The 19,145-nt window shown below is 34.4% G+C and overlaps 1 protein-coding gene across 7 annotated transcripts; it reads right to left on the minus strand.

The window, feature by feature from the left end:
• Positions 1-2,278: 2,278 nt before the first annotated feature.
• Positions 2,279-13,548, minus strand: LOC106070197 (zinc finger protein 583-like). Of its 7 annotated transcripts, none has more exons than XM_013230042.2 (3): positions 13,434-13,548; positions 7,908-8,258; positions 2,279-4,755 (listed from the first exon to the last, which is right to left on the minus strand). In XM_013230042.2, the coding sequence occupies exons 2-3, from the start codon at positions 8,211-8,213 to the stop codon at positions 4,030-4,032; spliced, it is 1,032 nt and encodes a 343-aa protein (XP_013085496.2). In that variant the 5' UTR covers positions 8,214-8,258; positions 13,434-13,548; the 3' UTR covers positions 2,279-4,029. The 7 variants fall into 7 exon arrangements, with proteins under 7 accessions (XP_013085496.2, XP_013085491.2, XP_013085490.2 ...); XM_013230037.2 differs by having other exon boundaries at positions 13,329-13,444; XM_013230036.2 differs by lacking the exon at positions 13,434-13,548 and adding an exon at positions 13,287-13,427.
• Positions 13,549-19,145: the final 5,597 nt, after the last annotated feature.

Consider the following 19,145-nt stretch of genomic DNA (forward strand, 5'->3'; position numbering starts at 1 on the left):
AGGTTTTTGAAATAAAACTTTTTAATAGCAGGAAAATGCACTGTAGATACCTCAGAATAATGCATTTTGGTTGGATTTCAATATCACAAATTCAGAAATAGTGCTTGGCAGCGAGACTCCGCCCCGCGCTGGGGGAGCTCCGAGAGTTCCCCTAGACCCCTTGCTGATAATTTTCTATCTCCAGGAAAAACCTATTCTAGGGCACAATAAGCGTCTTCCGAAAGAATGATGGGTTAGAATGTAATAAAGATTATATATGTTTGTAAAAATGTTGTTTGTAAAATGTTTTACTTATTTCGGATGTTCCTTCAGAGTTGAAGATAATTACTTCCTAGTCCAAACCTCCCGCAGGACGACGGGGGATGGGAGCGGGAAGGGTTTGAACCCGGGACCATTGATAAGTCCGAACGACAGTCCAGCGCGCAAACCGTTCGACCATGCAGCCATCACATACACACATACATACATATAATAAATATATATTTATAAAAATATATTTTTTGGCGGGGGGGTGGGGGGGGGGGGTAGAAAAAAATTCCCCCCCGAAAAAAAAATCCTGGCTACGCCTATGCGATACGCATACATACCGTCACAAAAAAAGCCCTGAGTATATAGGCCTATGACCCTATGATAATATGTTTAGACCTAGAATACATCTATAATAGATATATTATATATAAATTATATATAGAATATATTCTAGAGATCTAGATCCACATTTACAATATTTTATAATTCATAATTGACATAAGAAGTAAACTATCTTCAACTCAAAAGGAACATCCGAAATATGCAAAACATTGTACAAAACAATTTTAAAAAATTAATATGAATTATTATGAATTATGTCTATGATATGATTATACTTTTATGAGTGTTGTAATTATTACCATAATTTATATAATCGTAATAATTATTATAAGTGTATTAATTAACAGTTGATGAGTTGACTTTCATAGTATAATTTTTAGTATAAAAAAAAATAAAGTAGATTACTAGATTCTAGATCTAGAGCTGTATTATATAAAATACTAGACATATATGTTACCCGCGACCCGCGGGTCTTTATTTGCGCATTTCTGTCGATATAGTCACTGAGAGTGTTTTGTAAACAATTAAACGAAATAATAATGTAATAAGTAAAGCGAATGTGTCAATGTAAAAATAGTGTGAATGGAGCTATCAAATCAAAATAGCTAATAGGCTTAAATCCATTTTTTTTTCAAATTAAAACATTTGCTTGTAGTCCTACATATATTTGATTAAAATTTGAGATGAATAGACTTAATTTTGTATGTTCATGTGTTAAAGTATAAAGTAGATCTTGGGGTAGACATAGATCTAAATCTACACTAATCTAGAGTTAAAAATTGGCTTTTATAGAGTTCATTCTGTGCTGCGCATGCGTGACCTTTTTTTTTCATGAATGAATATAGGCCTATCTCAACACGGCTACGCAGCTTTAGCGTACAGCGAACGAATGTATTAAAAATGCTTTAGAAAAACAAATTTGAATGTTAATTTGATTAAAATATGAAATGAATGGACAATAATTAGTATGTTTATGAGTTAAAGCATAAAACTATCTTTGCGAAAACTCAATAAGAGTTTTAGACCTAGGCCTAGGAATAGACTCAGTAGAGAGATGTGTTAATGTGTAACCATTTGGTAATGTCTAATGAAAGAATGTTCGCCAGGAAATCTGTAGTCACAGATATCAGGAACTAATTTATGTAAAAAATGCTTTTGAATAATCTAGTGGATTGGATTTAGATGTATGTTAAAGTTAGCTAATGATCCTTTCACGTTATTTCTCTTTCGCTACGAAAATAAAATTAGTTTTGCGAAAATGGGTTTACCCGCAGTCGATACATTATTATCTATTAAAAACGAAAAGAGCGATAGCTTTGTTAAATGATGGGATTATAAAGTGAACAATTAAACGAAATAATTTTTAGTACGCGATTCATGAATGAATATAGATCTAGGCCTATCTCAACTCGGCTTCGCAGCTTTCGTAAACGAATGTAGCTTTAGAAAACCAAATTTGAATGTTTATTTGACCAAAATATGAAATTAATGGACTTTAATTAATATGTTTATGTGTTAAAGTATAAAACTATCTGTGCGAAGAAAAGTTTTATCATCTTAGAGTTGAATTAGAGTTTTAGATCTAGGGATGGGATTATAAAGTAAACAATTAAACGAATTAATTTTTAGTACGCGATTCATTACGGTATTGTCTAATGAAAGAATAAAAAATTCAACAGCACAATGATAAATGAATGCTGCAGTAATTTATTTATCACAGTCCTAATTTTTATTTAATAATTAAACTATTACAGAAAATAATTCAGAGTCCTGATCTACACATGTGAAAAACATTATAAATTTTCACGAAAAGAAAAAAAAAAAAAAGTAGGCTTGCAGCATCTATCTTTTCTTTTCTTTGATGGAGGGGGGGGGGGGGGCAACATACCCTCCTTCTTTTCTTTATTTACATATACACAGTATTAGATCTTAGTGAAAAAGATTTAATGCAGCTCTATCAAAACACATGCCAAATAAAAATAGCTTGTTTTACTGATTGAAAAGATTCTGAAATAGTAACTCCTGAATCATTAAAGTTTCTCTAAAATATATTCTTAGTTTAGAATGAGAATCTGTATTCAGCATAACTTTAAAATGATTAAAAATTAATTACAGTTGACTCTTGATAGTCTCACACTTCAATAATCCAACACAATCTGTCCGCGTAAATTCATGGACATGTAGGTAGGCTTACAGTGTAATTTAGTTTTCAAATGTTTTTTATGTTTTAGTTCATTAACTTTTTCTATTATGTCAAATTTTATTTTTTTTTTTGGTCCCAAGTGAGGTCCTCCACCAGTCGGAGGTCCTAAGCAGCCCAAGGCAACAGTTGGAAAAGCCACTATTTTTAAAACAGACCATTAATATTATACATTTTTAAAAAATAGACTCTTAGCCAGCTAGTACAGTCTACATCATTTAATCCAAAATATAACATTGCTAGGACAGTGTACATCATTTATTCCAAAACATAGCAATGATGCAAAAAAATTTATTTTCAATAATTTAGTAAAGAATAAATTTCTTCAGAATAAATGGAGACTCACCACCCTATACTTAGGTATTTTTAATTTAGAGATGGCCATACTTAATAGTATATCACTGACATATATAGTAAACAGAAAAAAAAATTCTCCAAGACTCCCAAGACACCCATGTACACTACCTTGTCCTTTGTATTGAAAAAACAAGGTCAAATCATTTAGTTTTTACATAATAAATTTCAATCATGCATTAAACATATTAGCAAGACATTTTTTGTAAACAAATTTCAAGGTTTTATTATATTGACGTTTTATAAGACATACTTTTTGTTTACAATAAACAGAGATTAGATACATAAAGTAGATATTGCAAGGCCAAAAGTAATATGTTTGAAATACAGGTACTGTTTTTTCGCACATATATGTCACATACATACCACAAATGACAAAATAAGTAAAAACAAATCATATAACCAACACCCTTATATACCAGGCATGTGCATGACTTGCCGGAACATAAATATTTTGCTCTTCAGACGTCTGCCAGTTGTGGTTCCAAAAAGCAATAAAGCAATACACAGAGTGCAACACACATGAAAAATATGAGCCTACAGTTGTATGTGTAGTATGTTGTATAAAGACCCACCGGTATGTCCATAGTAAACCCAGCACAGCTGCCAATCATTTGTAAAAAATGTGAATAACCCGCGGGTTAAAAGCGCAAAAATATAGTATACAATTCAAATGATCAATTACAAGATTACTAATTAAAAAAAAAAACACTATGGCAGCTATCACAATAAATTTTACAATTTCTTTCATGACCTTTATACATTTCATTAAGTGTGGCTTTCTATTTGTATAAATTAGTTTTTTGTGTGCCCACACCTGTCCAAAAGATATGTTTTCATTTTAGAGAGCTAAAAACATGTCTGCACTGACCTGTATGAATTGATTAACCATCAGAATGAACTAAACGATGTTTTTTTAAATATGAAGCAGATGAAAATCCTTTCTGGCATATTTCACATTTGAAAGGTTTTTCACCAGTATGAACCATCTGGTGTTTTCTTGCATCAGCCGAGAGAGCGAATCCTTTGAAACATATTTCACACTTAAATGGCCTTTCCCCTGTGTGGTATCTCTGGTGTTTCTTGAGATCTGCTGTATAAGAAAATACTTTCTCACAAACATCACACTTAAACGGTTTTTCACCAGTATGAACCACCTTGTGTCGTAGTAATTTTGAAGAGGAGGAAAAGGCCCTCTGGCATATCTGACACTGAAATGGTTTTTCACCAGTGTGAACCACCTGATGTACTTTTACAAATGAAGACGTCAAAAATGCTTTTTGACATATTGGACATTTAAATGGTTTTTCACCAGTATGAATTTTTTGATGTTTTTTCAAATATGAAAACACAGAAAATGCTTTCTGACATATATCACATGTAAATTTCTTTTCAGCAGTATGGACTATCAGATGTTTTTTTAAATTTGAATAGGAAGAATAAACTTTTTGACATATTTGACATTGGGAACTGCTTGTTGTATCAACTATAACTTGATTCCTGGGAGTCTTTTCTTTGGAACGCTTCTGTTTAACTTTTTTATTTTTAACATTTCTAGAAAGTTTTTTTTCACCTGCAATTTCTTCTTTTTCTTGTTTCATGAACTGCACCTGAAATTGACAAATAAAAATATATACAAGGTGAATGTGCAATGAAATGGACTGAACTAGTGGTCATTATACAGGAGTTAGGGGCATGGTGGCTGAGTGGTTAGCACTTGGCTTCCAAACCTAGGATCCTGTGTTTGAATCTCGATGAAGACTGTGATTTTAATTTCCGGATTTTTAGGGCTCCCCTGAGTCCCCCCAACTCTAATGGGTACCTTTTAATTGGGGAAAGTAAAGACGGTTGGCCGCTGTGCTAGCCACATAACACCCTGCCTGTTAACTGTTGGTCAAAGAAACAGATGACCTTAACATCATCTGCCTTACAGATCACAAGGTCTAAAAGGGGAACTTTACCTTTTTCTTCTTTTTTTTTACACAGGAGTCATCATTATTTAACTAAGGAGTTTTCATATAGGCTTGATGGTGGTGGTCATATTGAGCACTTGTATAGTATATGATTTACACTTTGATCAGAGCTTATTTTAATATTGCCTTAGCCCCCTCAGTTCCTCTGCATGACTCTGGGATGGAATTGGGTGGAATGATGCTCTGTCATCAAAGCAGAAATTTTTCTTGCAGCTATTTTAACTATATCCGCAATTCAAGTATCTGATTATTTAGTCACAATAAAGCCAAAATCATTTACAACAATCATTTTTTTTATGACAGCTGCTATATTACTCTAAAAGTCCCTGAGAACTGGCAAAAAGAAGTGATTGTAAAACTTCCTAAAAAGGGCAACTTGGCAGATTGCAACAACTGGAGGAGCAAAGTTTTCAGCATAGTTCTGGAGATGAAAGGCTCAAAGAAGAGGAAGCAGGCCTCCGAAGAGGCAGATCATTTGCAGAGTAGATCTTCTTTCTATGACAGAACAAAGTCTTGAATACCAACAATGGCTTATGATCAGTTTCTGAGACTTTAAGAAGGTGTTTGATAGTGTACTTTGAGAATCACTATGGAAAATAGAGACTATGGCATCCCTGAAAAAGGTCTATACAGTCAATCTAGCTGTAGTACAGAAATAAGAACAATGAGTTCTTTAGCATCGAGACAGGTGTGAGACGGGTACATTTTATTTCCTTTCCTTTTTCTCCAAGCCATCGACTACATAATGAGGAAAGAAATTCATAAGACTGTCTTTGGTATTACATGACATGAACAGGGTTCAAATGTTGGACTTGCACTTCACTGACGACGTTGCACTACTCAGGTCTACAAATACATGCATACAAGAAATGATGGAGAGACTAGATTGAAAGGCACCCAAAATTGGCTTCTGCATAGAAACAGATGACCTTAACATCATCTGCCCCATAGATCGCAAGGTCTGAGAGGGAAACTTATAACTTAAATAAAACTAACATTTGTGTGACTTGGATACTTGGCAAGTCAGAGCTTGAAAAGTTGGATAAATTCTCATACATTGGTAGCATCATGGCAAAAGATGAAGATGGGAATGCCTACCGTGATGTAACATGTTAAATAAGAAAGGCAGGGAGCATTTTCCTAAGGCTGCAGCCTATTTGGACAAGCCAAGCTAATGGACTTGAGACAAAAATCTACACAATCATCACCCCAACAGCAATGTATGCATGCAAGACATGGAAGTCATCTGCTAAAATTAGGAAATGACTAAATGTTGCTCAACAAAAATGGCCAAGATGGATTTTAGGAGTCACTTACAAAGATCTGGTCTCTAAAACAAAAAAATCCTAAGCTGAAACGGGACTCAAGCAGTTAAGTAGGTACCGGTAGTGACCAAGTGCAGCATGAGGTTTGCAGGACATGTCACAAACTGTAATAATAAATGGCTCTAAATCAACACCGATAACAGTAAACTCAGGTATACCTCAAGGAACAGTCTTGGGTCCACTACTATTTTTAATTTACATTAAATGATTTACCAAATTGCATTAGTTCAGGAACAAAAGTCAGATTATTTGCAGACGATTGCATAATATATAGAACAATAAAAACAACACAAGACACAGATATTTTACAAAGAGAATTAGATGAATTACAGAAATGGGAATCAAATTGGAGCATGTCTTTCCACCCAGAAAAATTTCAGTTGTTAAGAGTAACAAAAAAACTAAAACAAATTCCACTTATCTTATTCATAGCAAACCAGTAACACAGACTAAAAAGCAAAATACCTAGGTGTTATAATAAATGAAAAACTGTCATGGAATCCACATATTGAGGAAACTATAAAAAAATCCAACAAAGCATTAGGGTTTATTAAAAGAAATTTCTATAAATCAAATAAGAACATAAAACTAAAATGTTATTTAACCTTGGTTAGGCCAATAATAGAATATGCATCCTTCGTTTGGGACCCCTCAACTCAAGAAAACATTAAGAAACTGGAACAAACAGAAAATAGAGCAGTGAGATTCATAACAAAGGAATGTTCACATTTGACTAGAGTAACACCATTAGTAAAATAACTAAATTTAGAAAGCCTTCAGGATAGAAGACTCAAAAGTAAAGTAGCAATTATACATAAAACACTGAACCATAATCTTCAAATACAAAAACAAAATTTAATAAAATACTCAGAAAGCCACAAAGATAAAGGCACATTCCTCGTCCCATATGCTAGGACAAATTTGTACAAATACTCCTTCCCTAGTGCTATTAGAGCATGGAATGGGTTGCCTGAGCTAGCCAGGAAAACCAGTGACTTGGCAGAATTTAAGTCATTGGTTAATATGCATGACTAAATGCATGACGCGTAGGACGTAATTATTATTTCAAGTAACGTCTGTATTATATAAGATAAAATAAGATAAGATGTCCTCAAAAGGAATGAATTATGCATACTAAGGGTAGCAATGATATGGAGGCCAATATGAAGAAAGCGCACACAGGGACATCCTCATAACTTGGTGCCACACTTTAATGGAGGACCTCAGAGCAATAGACACCAGGAGGTAAGAGGCTTCAGATATTGACAGATCTTTATGGAGACAGCTTGTCGCCCAATATGCAATGTGTTGAATGGCACAGAAGGATCTAAGTATAAGATCCTTGAATTATTATACTTATATTATTTTACTGTATATCACATTTTACCCATATAATTCTACTTAGAGCAAAAATGTTTCACTGGTATTTCATAGTAATTTGAGTTTCCAACAGTAATACTTAACCTTAAGCTGATTTTCGATAAAATCACAAGTTTCATCATAAGCCTCGTTGTTGCAGTATGGCTGTAATGTATCTTCCAATGTTTCTTTTTCAATTTTTATTTTCTTCATTTCAAAAGTAATGTCTTGTTTCCTTTCAGATGCTACAGTTAATTTATAACATTGTTCTTGGGATGTTTGTTCAGAAAGATCTTGAGCAATACTTTCCTTATTTTCTTTTTTTGATTCAAATCGACAATCTTCACCATCAGAACCTTCATCCATCTTCTTTTTATCAATTCTTAGATCAAGAGTCAAATTTTGTTCCATATTATAATTCAAAACTAGTCAGTTTCTTACAATCTTGAAGTGTTTCTGAAACAGACCAAAATAAAAAAGATGAAATCAATGAGAATGAAAAAAAGGAATTTTTTTTTTCAAAATGTGCAGACTTACAACTTTCTTTATATAGTATTATATCATATACACATATTAAATGATTTAAAAATGGTTAATAGAAAGCATAAAGTATGCATATACTTAATCTAAAAAACAATTTTGTTAGGTTTTTGGAGAAACAAATGAATTCTAGATCTGAATCTATTTTGAGGTATACCTAAATGGCACTTTTTGTCAAATACAAAAAATATCAATGAATGCAGATCTAAAGAAATCTGAAGGTAAATACAATACTGAAATAAATGTACTTGTGATAAAAATGTATGGTTTCCTCCTGTTGTTGACGATCAAGATCTAGTAAAATAATGTTTACATTTCATTATTTAAAGCTAAATTACAAATCCATTTAAATTTATCTCTATGATTTGCATCTTACTTTGTTTATTAACTGATTGGGGAGAATCGCTGGGGGACTAACCCTTGTCATTTGAAAAACATGATAGAGCATGGTAAACAGCTCGAGCAATTTTGATACAAAATAGTTGATACAGTTTGAGAAAAAGCCTAACATCATTGCAAAGGTTGAGATTGTTTCTGTTTTACCAGATCAGGGATTCTCAGGGCAGTCTTTGCAAGATTAGAACAAATTACTTCTTCTGCATCATATCTACTTTTCTGTTGAGATGGCAATGATGTAAAGGCAGAAAGTATTTTCTGTAGATCACTTTAATTGCTAAGAAGTCTTCCAACTGTGTTTTTGTTTTCTAATTAAATACGAAGATTTTTAAAAGTTGTTTTAAAACTTTGCTTCATGTCCATCTCACTTGAATGTGAAATAGCAGCCTTTTTAGATGCATCAAAATCATGACAAACACTTTGAAACAGTCGACTGTTAAAAACCTCAATTACACAAAATAGAAAGCACTAATATCATTTTTTTAAATTACTTTTCGCAATTCTTGTGGAAATTACTAATTTGCTAATTGATTAAATAGTGAGTTTTTCTCATTACTTTTGGTGACTTATTATTATTATTATTGTACCAATGCTGAAATGTATACTTGAAGCCACATATTTTTCCAAGAGATTTAATACTTCCAGAAATGAAAAAATGTTGTCGAATACATCAGGTGCTGTAGTAGTCCTTTCAAGAAGTTTGCAAAATAGAAACTTGTCTTAAAATCACCATCAATTATTTACTGGTTCTCTTGACAAGACTAAGTCAACTTTACATCTAAAATACTGTATGCCCATGTCAAGATCCATTTTTATGGGTGGTTCCATAATGAAAATATTACCTTCAATTACATGATGGTGTATTACATTATTACAATTACATAAATCATAAATCTTCACCATAAAAATAATATAGAATCTATGATTCTGCAATGCCATAATGTTGCAAATCGCCAAGAAATATTGGACAGTAATTTAAACTAACAAATATTCATGCTATAACAATTAAAATGCTTGAAATGATTCTGATTCAGTTGTTTGCTTCATCTATCAATGAATGATAATTATAATAACCATAACATATTTGAAATCTTTCACAAATAACAAAAATAAAATCAAATGAGGAATGGACAAGATCTCATCCAAATCACAAGAAAGATAACGCCTATTATAAGCTATCCCGATCAAAGTCAATCTTTCGACTCAGAACCGGACACAACAGAATGAGACAACATATGTTCCGGAAGCTCAAAATTTCACCAGTGAAATCTGCCCATGTGGAGTGTCACCAGAGAGTGCTGACCATGTTCTTCAAAATGCATTCACTACAAGACACTGGTCCCAAAACAACCCAATAGAAAGAAAAATATATGAAGAGCTCCCTGATTTGGAAACCACAGCGCAGTTCATCTCATATATTTTTCTAGTCATCTGAACGCTCCAACACATAAAAATGAGAAAGAGGAAGAAGAATAAAAACAATAATTTTACGCAGTTTGGGAAAGAGAAAGGTGTGGAAAAGAATATTATATTTGATGCATTATCAAAACTAATTATTGTTAGGGCAGGTAACAATTAAATTCAACTGATGTATGTTGTAGGCAAGCAATTTGTGGGCCAGATGGTAATGGCAGGGCCAGATGGTATGGTAATGACAGGGCCGAACTTGACCACAAGTTCACGGTTGTGTACTGGAATGCAGTATCTAGATTCTACTTGTCTAGAAACTAGAGCGACTATATTCTAGAACTTATCATACTAATCTAGATTATTATAAGTCTAGATTCTAAATCTATTAGTATTAGAATTTATCTCGATCTAATCTTATCTGATAGATCTACTAAAATAGTAAAGTCTTAGTCTTAATCTACTCAAGCTACACTTGTCTTGTTGCTTGTTTGTTAAATTTATTTATAGATTCTATATAGTATATATACAGTATAGTATATAATACAATGCGTTGATCGAATTTAGTGACTGATTTTTTTGCTTAGTTTATTTTAGGTGAGCACAGCAAAGGAGGTTTTGAGTTTAAACCCCCCCTTCAGTGGGGTTTGAAGGTAAAAAATACCTCTTTAATATTAAAAGCAAAGCAAATTATACACTCAACATGTTATGAGTGTATTCAAAGGGGTTTTGAGTTTAAAGTCCCCTCCAGTGGAGTTTGAAGCTAAAAAATACCTCTTCGATATAAAAAAAGAAAATTACACAATCAGAAATCTATGAGTGTAGCCAAAGTGGTTTTGTCAATGTAAGAAAAAAGCAAATTACGCAGTCAAAATGCTATGAGCGTTGCCAAAAGGAGTTTTGAGTTTTAAACACACCTTCAGAGTGGTTTGATGCTAAAAAAATACCTCTTCAATATAAAAAAAGCAAATTAAACACTAAAATTATTTGAGCGTAGCCAAGACAATTGGGGGTTTTGAGTTTAAATCCCTCTCCTACAGATGGCTTTTTTAAAAGTTTAAAACCCCTCCAGATGGTTTTGAGTTTAAATCCCCCTACAGGGCGTTTTGAGGTGGAAAACTTCTCTCTTCAATATTATTATAAAGCAAACTACAGTTACTAAATTCTATGACCGTAGCTAAATGGGGTTTTGAATTTTAAAAAAAAACAACTCCAGAGATTTTTTAGTTTAAAACCCCCAACAGATGATTTTGACGATAAAACTTCCCTTTTCGATATAAAATCTAAAGCAAACTACAGTCACTTAATTCCAAGAGCGTATTCAAGAGAGGTTACACATTTCTACCAGTGGCGGGGCTCAATTAATAAAGTGCAGTGAATAGTCATCTGCCAAAATTGAAAAACACTAAATGTGGCTCAACAAAGATGGCTAAGACTGATTTTAGGAGTCAGTTATAGAGATCGGGTGTACATAAAGGAAATCCTATATCGAACTGGGAGTCAACCCCTTAGTAAGATTGTGACAGAGCGTCGCATGAAGTTTGCAGGACATGTTCTCCGATAAAATGAATTAGGCATAAGAAGAGTTGCGATGACATCCTAGTACAACTTGGCGCCACACATTCATGGAGGTCCTCAGAGCAGGTGGGAAGAGGCTTCAGATATTGCCAGTGACAGATTTTTGTGGAAAAAGCTTGACGGCAAATGGGCCGAAACGCGCTGGAGGTCTAAGTCAGTAAGAATAGCACATTAGGTTTTTGAAATAAAACTTTTTAATAGCAGGAAAATGCACTGTAGATACCTCAGAATAATGCATTTTGGTTGGATTTCAATATCACAAATTCAGAAATAGTGCTTGGCAGCGAGACTCCGCCCCACGCTGGGGGAGCTCCTAGAGTTCCCCCAGACCCCTTGCTGGCAATGGCAGGGAGTCTACAATTTTCTCACTATCTCCAGGAAAAACCTATTCTAGGGCACAATAAGCGTCTTCCGAAAGAATGATGGGTTAGAATGTAATAAAGATTATATATGTTTGTAAAATGTTGTTGTTTGTAAAATGTTTTACTTATTTCGGATGTTCCTTCAGAGTTGAAGATAATTACTTCCTAGTCCAAACCTCCCGCAGGACGACGGGGGATGGGAGCGGGAAGGGTTTGAACCCGGGACCATCGATAAGTCCGAACGACAGTCCAGCGCGCAAACCGTTCGACCAGGCAGCCATCACATACACACATACAAATATATTTTTTTGGGCGGGGGTGGGGGGGGGGGGGTGGGGGGGGTGGAAATTCCCCCCCAAAAAAAATCCTGGCTACGCCTATGCGGTACGCATACATACCGTCACAAAAAAAGCCCTGAGTATATAGGCCTATGACCCTATGATAATATGTTTAGACCTAGAATACATCTATAATAGATATATTATATATAGAATATATTCTAGAGATCTAGATCTACATTGACATTATTTTATAATTCATAATTGACATAGGAAGTAAACTATCTTCAACTCTAAAGGAACATCCGAGATATGCAAAACATTTTACAAAACAATAAAAAAAAAATTAATATCATGAATTATTATGAATTATGTCTATGATATGATTATACTTTTATGAGTGTTGTAATTATTACCATAATTTATATAATCAATATAATCGTAATAATTATTATAATTGTATTAATTAACAGTTGATGAGTTGACTTTCATAGTCATAGTATAATTTTTAGTATAAACAAAATAAAGTAGATTACTAGATTCTAGATCTAGAGCTGTATTATATAAAATATAATAAGATAAGATAGACTAGATCTATATAAAATTAAAATAATATTTATAAATATTATTTTTTCCCTTTTATTAAGTTAATTAACTTTTAATTTTAAGTTAATTACTTTATTGACTTTATTACTCAGATCATGATAGTCTAGATCTATCACTATACAGTATTATAGTATTATGTATAGTGACTATAATTTCTATCTATATCATCTAGTCTACAGTACAACGACTACAAATGTAGTACAATCACTACATCTAGATTCTAGATCTAGTCTAGACTCAGTCTAGATGTAAAATACGCGTTAAAGTTAATGATTACTGAAAGGGTACTACTTGACTACTAGAATTTTTCAGTTTACTAGATCATGTCCATGATGATGATAGTGGGTCTATAGATCTACCTCTAGTCAGTCTATTATTTGTAATAATACTAATATCGTCACTGTAAAAGACAATAGCGATAGTCAGACAAAAAAAAAAAGCAAATATGCTAAAGCCGGAAGTACCGATACTGAAGATAGCTAGTCTAGTATCTTGATATAGAAGTTACTAATAAGATCTAGATTAGAATCTAGACTAGTTCCATGATTCCATGGACGGCCTAGGCCTATGTCTATATAAATATAAAGTTAATAATATTAAACAAGCAAAATAGAATATTTTGTTTTTAAAAAGGGCTTTTCTGTGGGGAAGAACTCTACATTTACAACTAGTTCTACAATATAGGCCTATATCTCAGTAACAATCAGCTCTCAATAATGTAGAATTTATTTCTCTTATTGTTTGACATTAAAGAAAATAATTAATTATTAATAATTAATTGAGATTATTTACACTGAGTACAGGCACCCGCAGGGGGGTCGGAATTTAGTGACTGATTTTTTTCGTTCATTTTCTTTACTTTAGGTGAGATTTTATAATACTAAACCATCACTTGCCCCAGCACAGCCAAAGGGAGGTTTGAGTTTAAAACCCCTACCAGTAGGTGGTTTTGAGTTTAAAATCCCCTACCAGGGCGGTTTGAGTTTAAAAGCCCCTATTTGGGGGGTTTGAGTTTAAAAAAAAAACTATCAGGGGGGTTTGAGTTTAAAACCCCTACCAGGTGGTTTTGAGTTTAAAATCCCCTACCAGGGCGGTTTGAGTTTAAAAGCCCCTATCTGGGGGGTTTGAGTTTAAAAAAAACTATCAGGGGGGGTTTGAGTTTAAAACCCCTATCAGGGGGGTTTGAGTTTAAAACCCCTACCAGGTGGTTTTGAGTTTAAAATCACCTACCAGGGCGGTTTGAGTTTAAAAGCCCCTATCTGGGGGTTTTGAGTTTAAAAAAAAACTATCAGGGGGGTTTGAGTTTAAAACCCCTATCAGGGGGGTTTGAGTTTAAAACCCCCTACCAGAGTTTTTTTCTGTTAAATGCTTCTCTTCTATAAAACAAAACAAAAAAAAAATGCAAACGACAATCCCCAAATTCCAAGAGCATAGCTAAGGAAGATTTTGATTTTAAAACCCCCTGCTAAATTTACGTTAAACCCCCCACTTCAATATAAAAAAGCGTTTTGAGGTGGAAAAACCTCTATCTTCAATATTATTCTAAAGCAAACTACAGTTACTTAATTCTATGACTGTAACTTTTTAATAGCAGGAAAATGCACTGTAGATACCTCAGAATATGCATTTTGTTGGCTTTCAATACCAGAAATAGTGCTCAGCTGTGGGGCTCCGCCCCGCGCTGGGGGAGCTCATAGCGCTCCCCCAGATCCCCTTGCTGGCAATGGCGGGGAGTCTACAATTTTTTCCACTAACTCCAGGAAGAACCTATTCTAGGGCACAATAAACGTCTTCAGAAAGAATGATGTAAGAAAGATTATGTACACACACACATAAATACATATAAAAAAAAAATTCGGGGGCGGGCGAACTAAACCCCTCCCGAAAAAATCCTGGCTACGCCCAAGTATATATATAAGCCTATATATATATAATGTTGTGTTGTAGCAGCATAATTATCAAAATTTAAGGTTGTTGTGAATGTATTTGATTGGCTTAATTTCAGCATCCAATAAGAAATTATTTGTCAGTTTCAAACTTACATCTATATCTAGTATTCAAAAAGAACCTGAGAGCAATAGTTCAATGGGCAAAAGCCCTGACATCTCATCACTAATTCTCCCACTTGTCATAGGCGAAAAATACGAAAATATTTAACCTGTTATTACCATGGGCGCCCGCAGGGTTTTTTCCAGGGGGGTGCAAGTTGCCATCTACGGTTCAAAATAGTAGCTTCTATTTTCTTGATACTGAAAATATTAAAGAAAGGAACTGGTCCCCCCTTTCCATATACTATAAGAAGTGAACTGTAAATACTTGTTTCAAATTAAATAAAATATTAAACATTTGAAAAAACTATTTACTGTACGCGTTGTTAAGCCCATGCCTCCTACGTCGATCTAACAAGAATTGTTAACAACGAATTGCAATTAACATCCGACAAACAAATCATCTCAAAATTGGGAATGGGTTCTTATTTCTCAGAAAGTCTTTTTTGGTGACACCAAAAGCATTACGCACATCTGAAACGTCATTCAGGTTCTTGATAACAAGGTGAAATCTTTGGCTGAACACAGTTCTAAATGCTAGCCATCACGCGGCAGCCGTCGTAGTCTTTGCCGAGTAGTTTGTCCATGTCTAGATTGTAGCCTACATAATGTATTCGCTGACAATGACGCTAGACACAGACAGTGCGTCTCTGAACAACAGGAACAAAACCAGTAAAGTCTTCTCAAATATAATCGACATCAACAAACCAAAAAGTGTCTCAGAATATTTCCATTTTCATCACCAAAATATCCATTAAATGCAGTCAAATCACGATGCTGCTGCTCGTATTTTTTTTTGTTTCTTGCTGCTGCCAGAGCTCCGTTAATTCAAATCAACGTTTTGATTAAGACGATGGCATGTGATGGTATATATCTTTCGACCCACACATGTCAGCTCTGCAAGGGCCTTTATCTTCAGCTGCAAAGATTAGGTCACATCCGACCATATTTGACGACGGAGTCAACAAAAAAGCTAGCTGTAACATCCATACCCTCCCGACTTGACTACTGCAACGCGGTGCTAGCAGCATAGGTATACCCGATAACAAAATCGCCAAGCTACAGTGAATTCAGAACAAGGCATCACGAATAATCCATCGGAAAACAAGACTAGATTCTGCTTTTGCTCTCTTGCGCACACTCCATTGACTTCCTGTGAAAGCAAGAATTGACTACAAGTTGTCCACTTTTTGTCATCAGTGTATCTACAATAAAGAAATGCCCTAATTATACCTTAGTGAACTGATCACTCCATATGTCCCACAGACAACACTGCGCTCCATGGACTCAACGCTTCTGGTGATGTCGCGTTTTTCCCTAAAAAGTTACGATTTGTGGGCTTTTACAATAAACGGACCCAAGGTGGGGAACTCACTCCTCATTGATCTCAGACAGACAACACAATATGCTACACTACATTCAAGAAGAACATTAAGACATATTTGTTTAAAACTTCTTTAGATTAGTTTGTCATTTTAGTTCTGGTTTTTATGTTGTAATGTTATCACATCGCCTTGAGCCTACATCATGTTTGTTAACAGTGCTATATAAATTTAACTATTATTATTATTATTATGTTAGAAATGAACGACTAGTTATTCTCTGGCGCTGCCAGGGTCGAGTTTCGCTAAAGAGAAACACAATTCATCGTAGTCCCTTTGACAGTTTCCACTGAGGAATTTTCTGGTGATGTGGCAGGCCTGCAGCAGTACCGCCCTCTGACAGGCAACGAGGATGTTCCTAGGAATGTTAAGGGCCTTGAATGTGTCTGTGGGGTCAGTTGTTATTATCCCCTCGGTAGATATAACAATGGGATATATTGTTATTTTGGACAATTTCCATAGACGCTTAATCTCCAAGCCTAGGTTCCAATATTTTCTTTGTTTTTTTATCTCAGTTTTTCTTAAATTATGAGACAGTGGTACGGCGATGTCGATAATGGTAGCGATTTTTTCTTTTTTATCAACGAACAGAAGATCCGGACGATTGAAATCTACCATTTTGTCGGTCAGAATAGGCCTACCTCACTATAGCAGATGTTCAGTAGACTCGAGAACCTCTTGTGGCGAGTATTTATAATAAGGAGGAGTGTCCTTAACGATCAAATTGTGCGTCAAAGCCAAGTGTTGGTGTATTAACTTTGCAACTAAATTGGTTATGGCGACCTTGGTAGGCTGATTCTGATAGGGCTGGACAGGGGCGGACTGAGTATCAAAATCGGCCCGGGCATTACCATATAAACCGGCCCACAAATGGCATGTCATATAATTTCGGTTTGGGGGGGGGGGATTTTTTTACCCCACTCCGCAATTTATATATATATGTATATATATATATATATATATATATATATATATATATATATATATATATATATATATATATTAGTGTGTGTGTATATGTAATTAATCTTCATTACATTCTGATCTTTCATTCTTTCAAACGTTTTTTCTACCCTAGAATACTCTCTTCCTATAATTAGTGGAAAGACAGAACACACCGCCAAAGGGCAGCTGGGGAGTCCTGGGGAGCGCTGTATCTACACTGCAATTAGCCTGCATAAGTTTGCCATTAATTATAATACTATAAAAATTGATTTAGATCTAGATTTATTTTTTATTAAATAATATTTTTTTTTGTAAGCCTTAAGTGTAGTATTTTTAGATCTATGTTATTAAAAATAAACAAAAAGAAATTTACTTTTTCTTTTCAAATCGCAGAAAGTAGAGCTTTATACCCATATTGAGCTGTGAATAAGTTGGGTGGTTTGCAATTTCGCGGATGTGTGTATGTGTTTAATTTAATTTCTATTAAGTATTGTTAAAGAGTTAATTGTCGCGCTTTTTTTTTTTCTGCGTTATATCAATGTTTTCTAACTTAACCTCTCTCATCCCTCTTTTTGGTTACATTTCATTGGAACCATTAAAAGACGGGGGAGGGAAGGAGCAAAAACAAAAAATGGGAGTGCCATCAAAGGCCCATGCCGACCAGCGAAATGATTAGGCCAAACACAACCTCGAAGACATCAAAGCAGCTCCATGTCGCTCGTGCATAGCAGAAAGAACGGTCTAACGTTTTGCAAATGATAATAGGTACAGTGTATACTGTTTTTTTTATATTCTTGTTGAATTTCAAACAAAATTAACTGTAATAAGAATTTTTAAAAAATAAATAAACAAGAAAACATGTTCGAGCCTTTGTGTCTTGCTGCTGTCACCTTTTTTTTTTTTAAATTGTCTGCATTGAAATTTTTGTTTCTTTGGTCGCGATCAGACCGGCCCACCGGGCATTTGCCCGTTTGCCCATATAGCCAGTCCGCCCCTGGGGCTGGACATCCTGCCATAATGTGTTCAATCGACTCGCCCACATTTCCACAATTTCGGCATTTGTGGACAACATTGAGTTTTAGGATATGCTTCTCGTAATTTTTTGTCCTGATTACTCTGTCCTGTATTGCTGTAACAAAGCCTTCTGTTTCAGGGTAGAGATGACCTGCTTTGAGTCATGTTAATGTTAAGGAAGCAGCCTTGTCAATGTTGTCCCCATGTTATTATTATTATTATAATTAAGATCTTTCTTATATATTCTGCAATCGTAAACTGGTGGACGTGTTTAACCTATTTTATCGAGCACTAAAACCAACAAAAACAATAGAATATTTCACACTTTTATAGAAAAAATAAAATTGCAAGCCTAAAATAAAGCGTACATGGTCGGCGATCAACTCCTGATTAGCTTATTCTAATTTGCTACAATCATAGTTTATCCTTACAGCTGTACTTTAGTGGAAGCACAACTTGTTGAATTTCTACTTCTAAGAAATTTTTTTTTTTAATTTGTTAAAATTTAGCTACTAGAATCCAGAGGGGTGCACATACATACTCGGCCATCTATTCCTGATAAGCCTAGCCTAGGCTAGTCAACTCCAACATTAACTTATCCTTATGACTTTACTACAGTGGAAGTACTACTTGCTCAGTGGCTATTAATTAAGAAGTTAATTAATTTAATGATGCATTTATAAAAAAAAGTTGAATGATTTGAATTCAAACTTGAGGACTCAAGCCTCAAACTAACCACCATGTCAGCGAAGTCCTTATGAATAGAAGGTTTTATTGTTATCCTTTG

Source organism: Biomphalaria glabrata, chromosome 9 (assembly GCF_947242115.1).
Source record: "Biomphalaria glabrata chromosome 9, xgBioGlab47.1, whole genome shotgun sequence".
NCBI lineage: Eukaryota > Metazoa > Mollusca > Gastropoda > Planorbidae > Biomphalaria > Biomphalaria glabrata.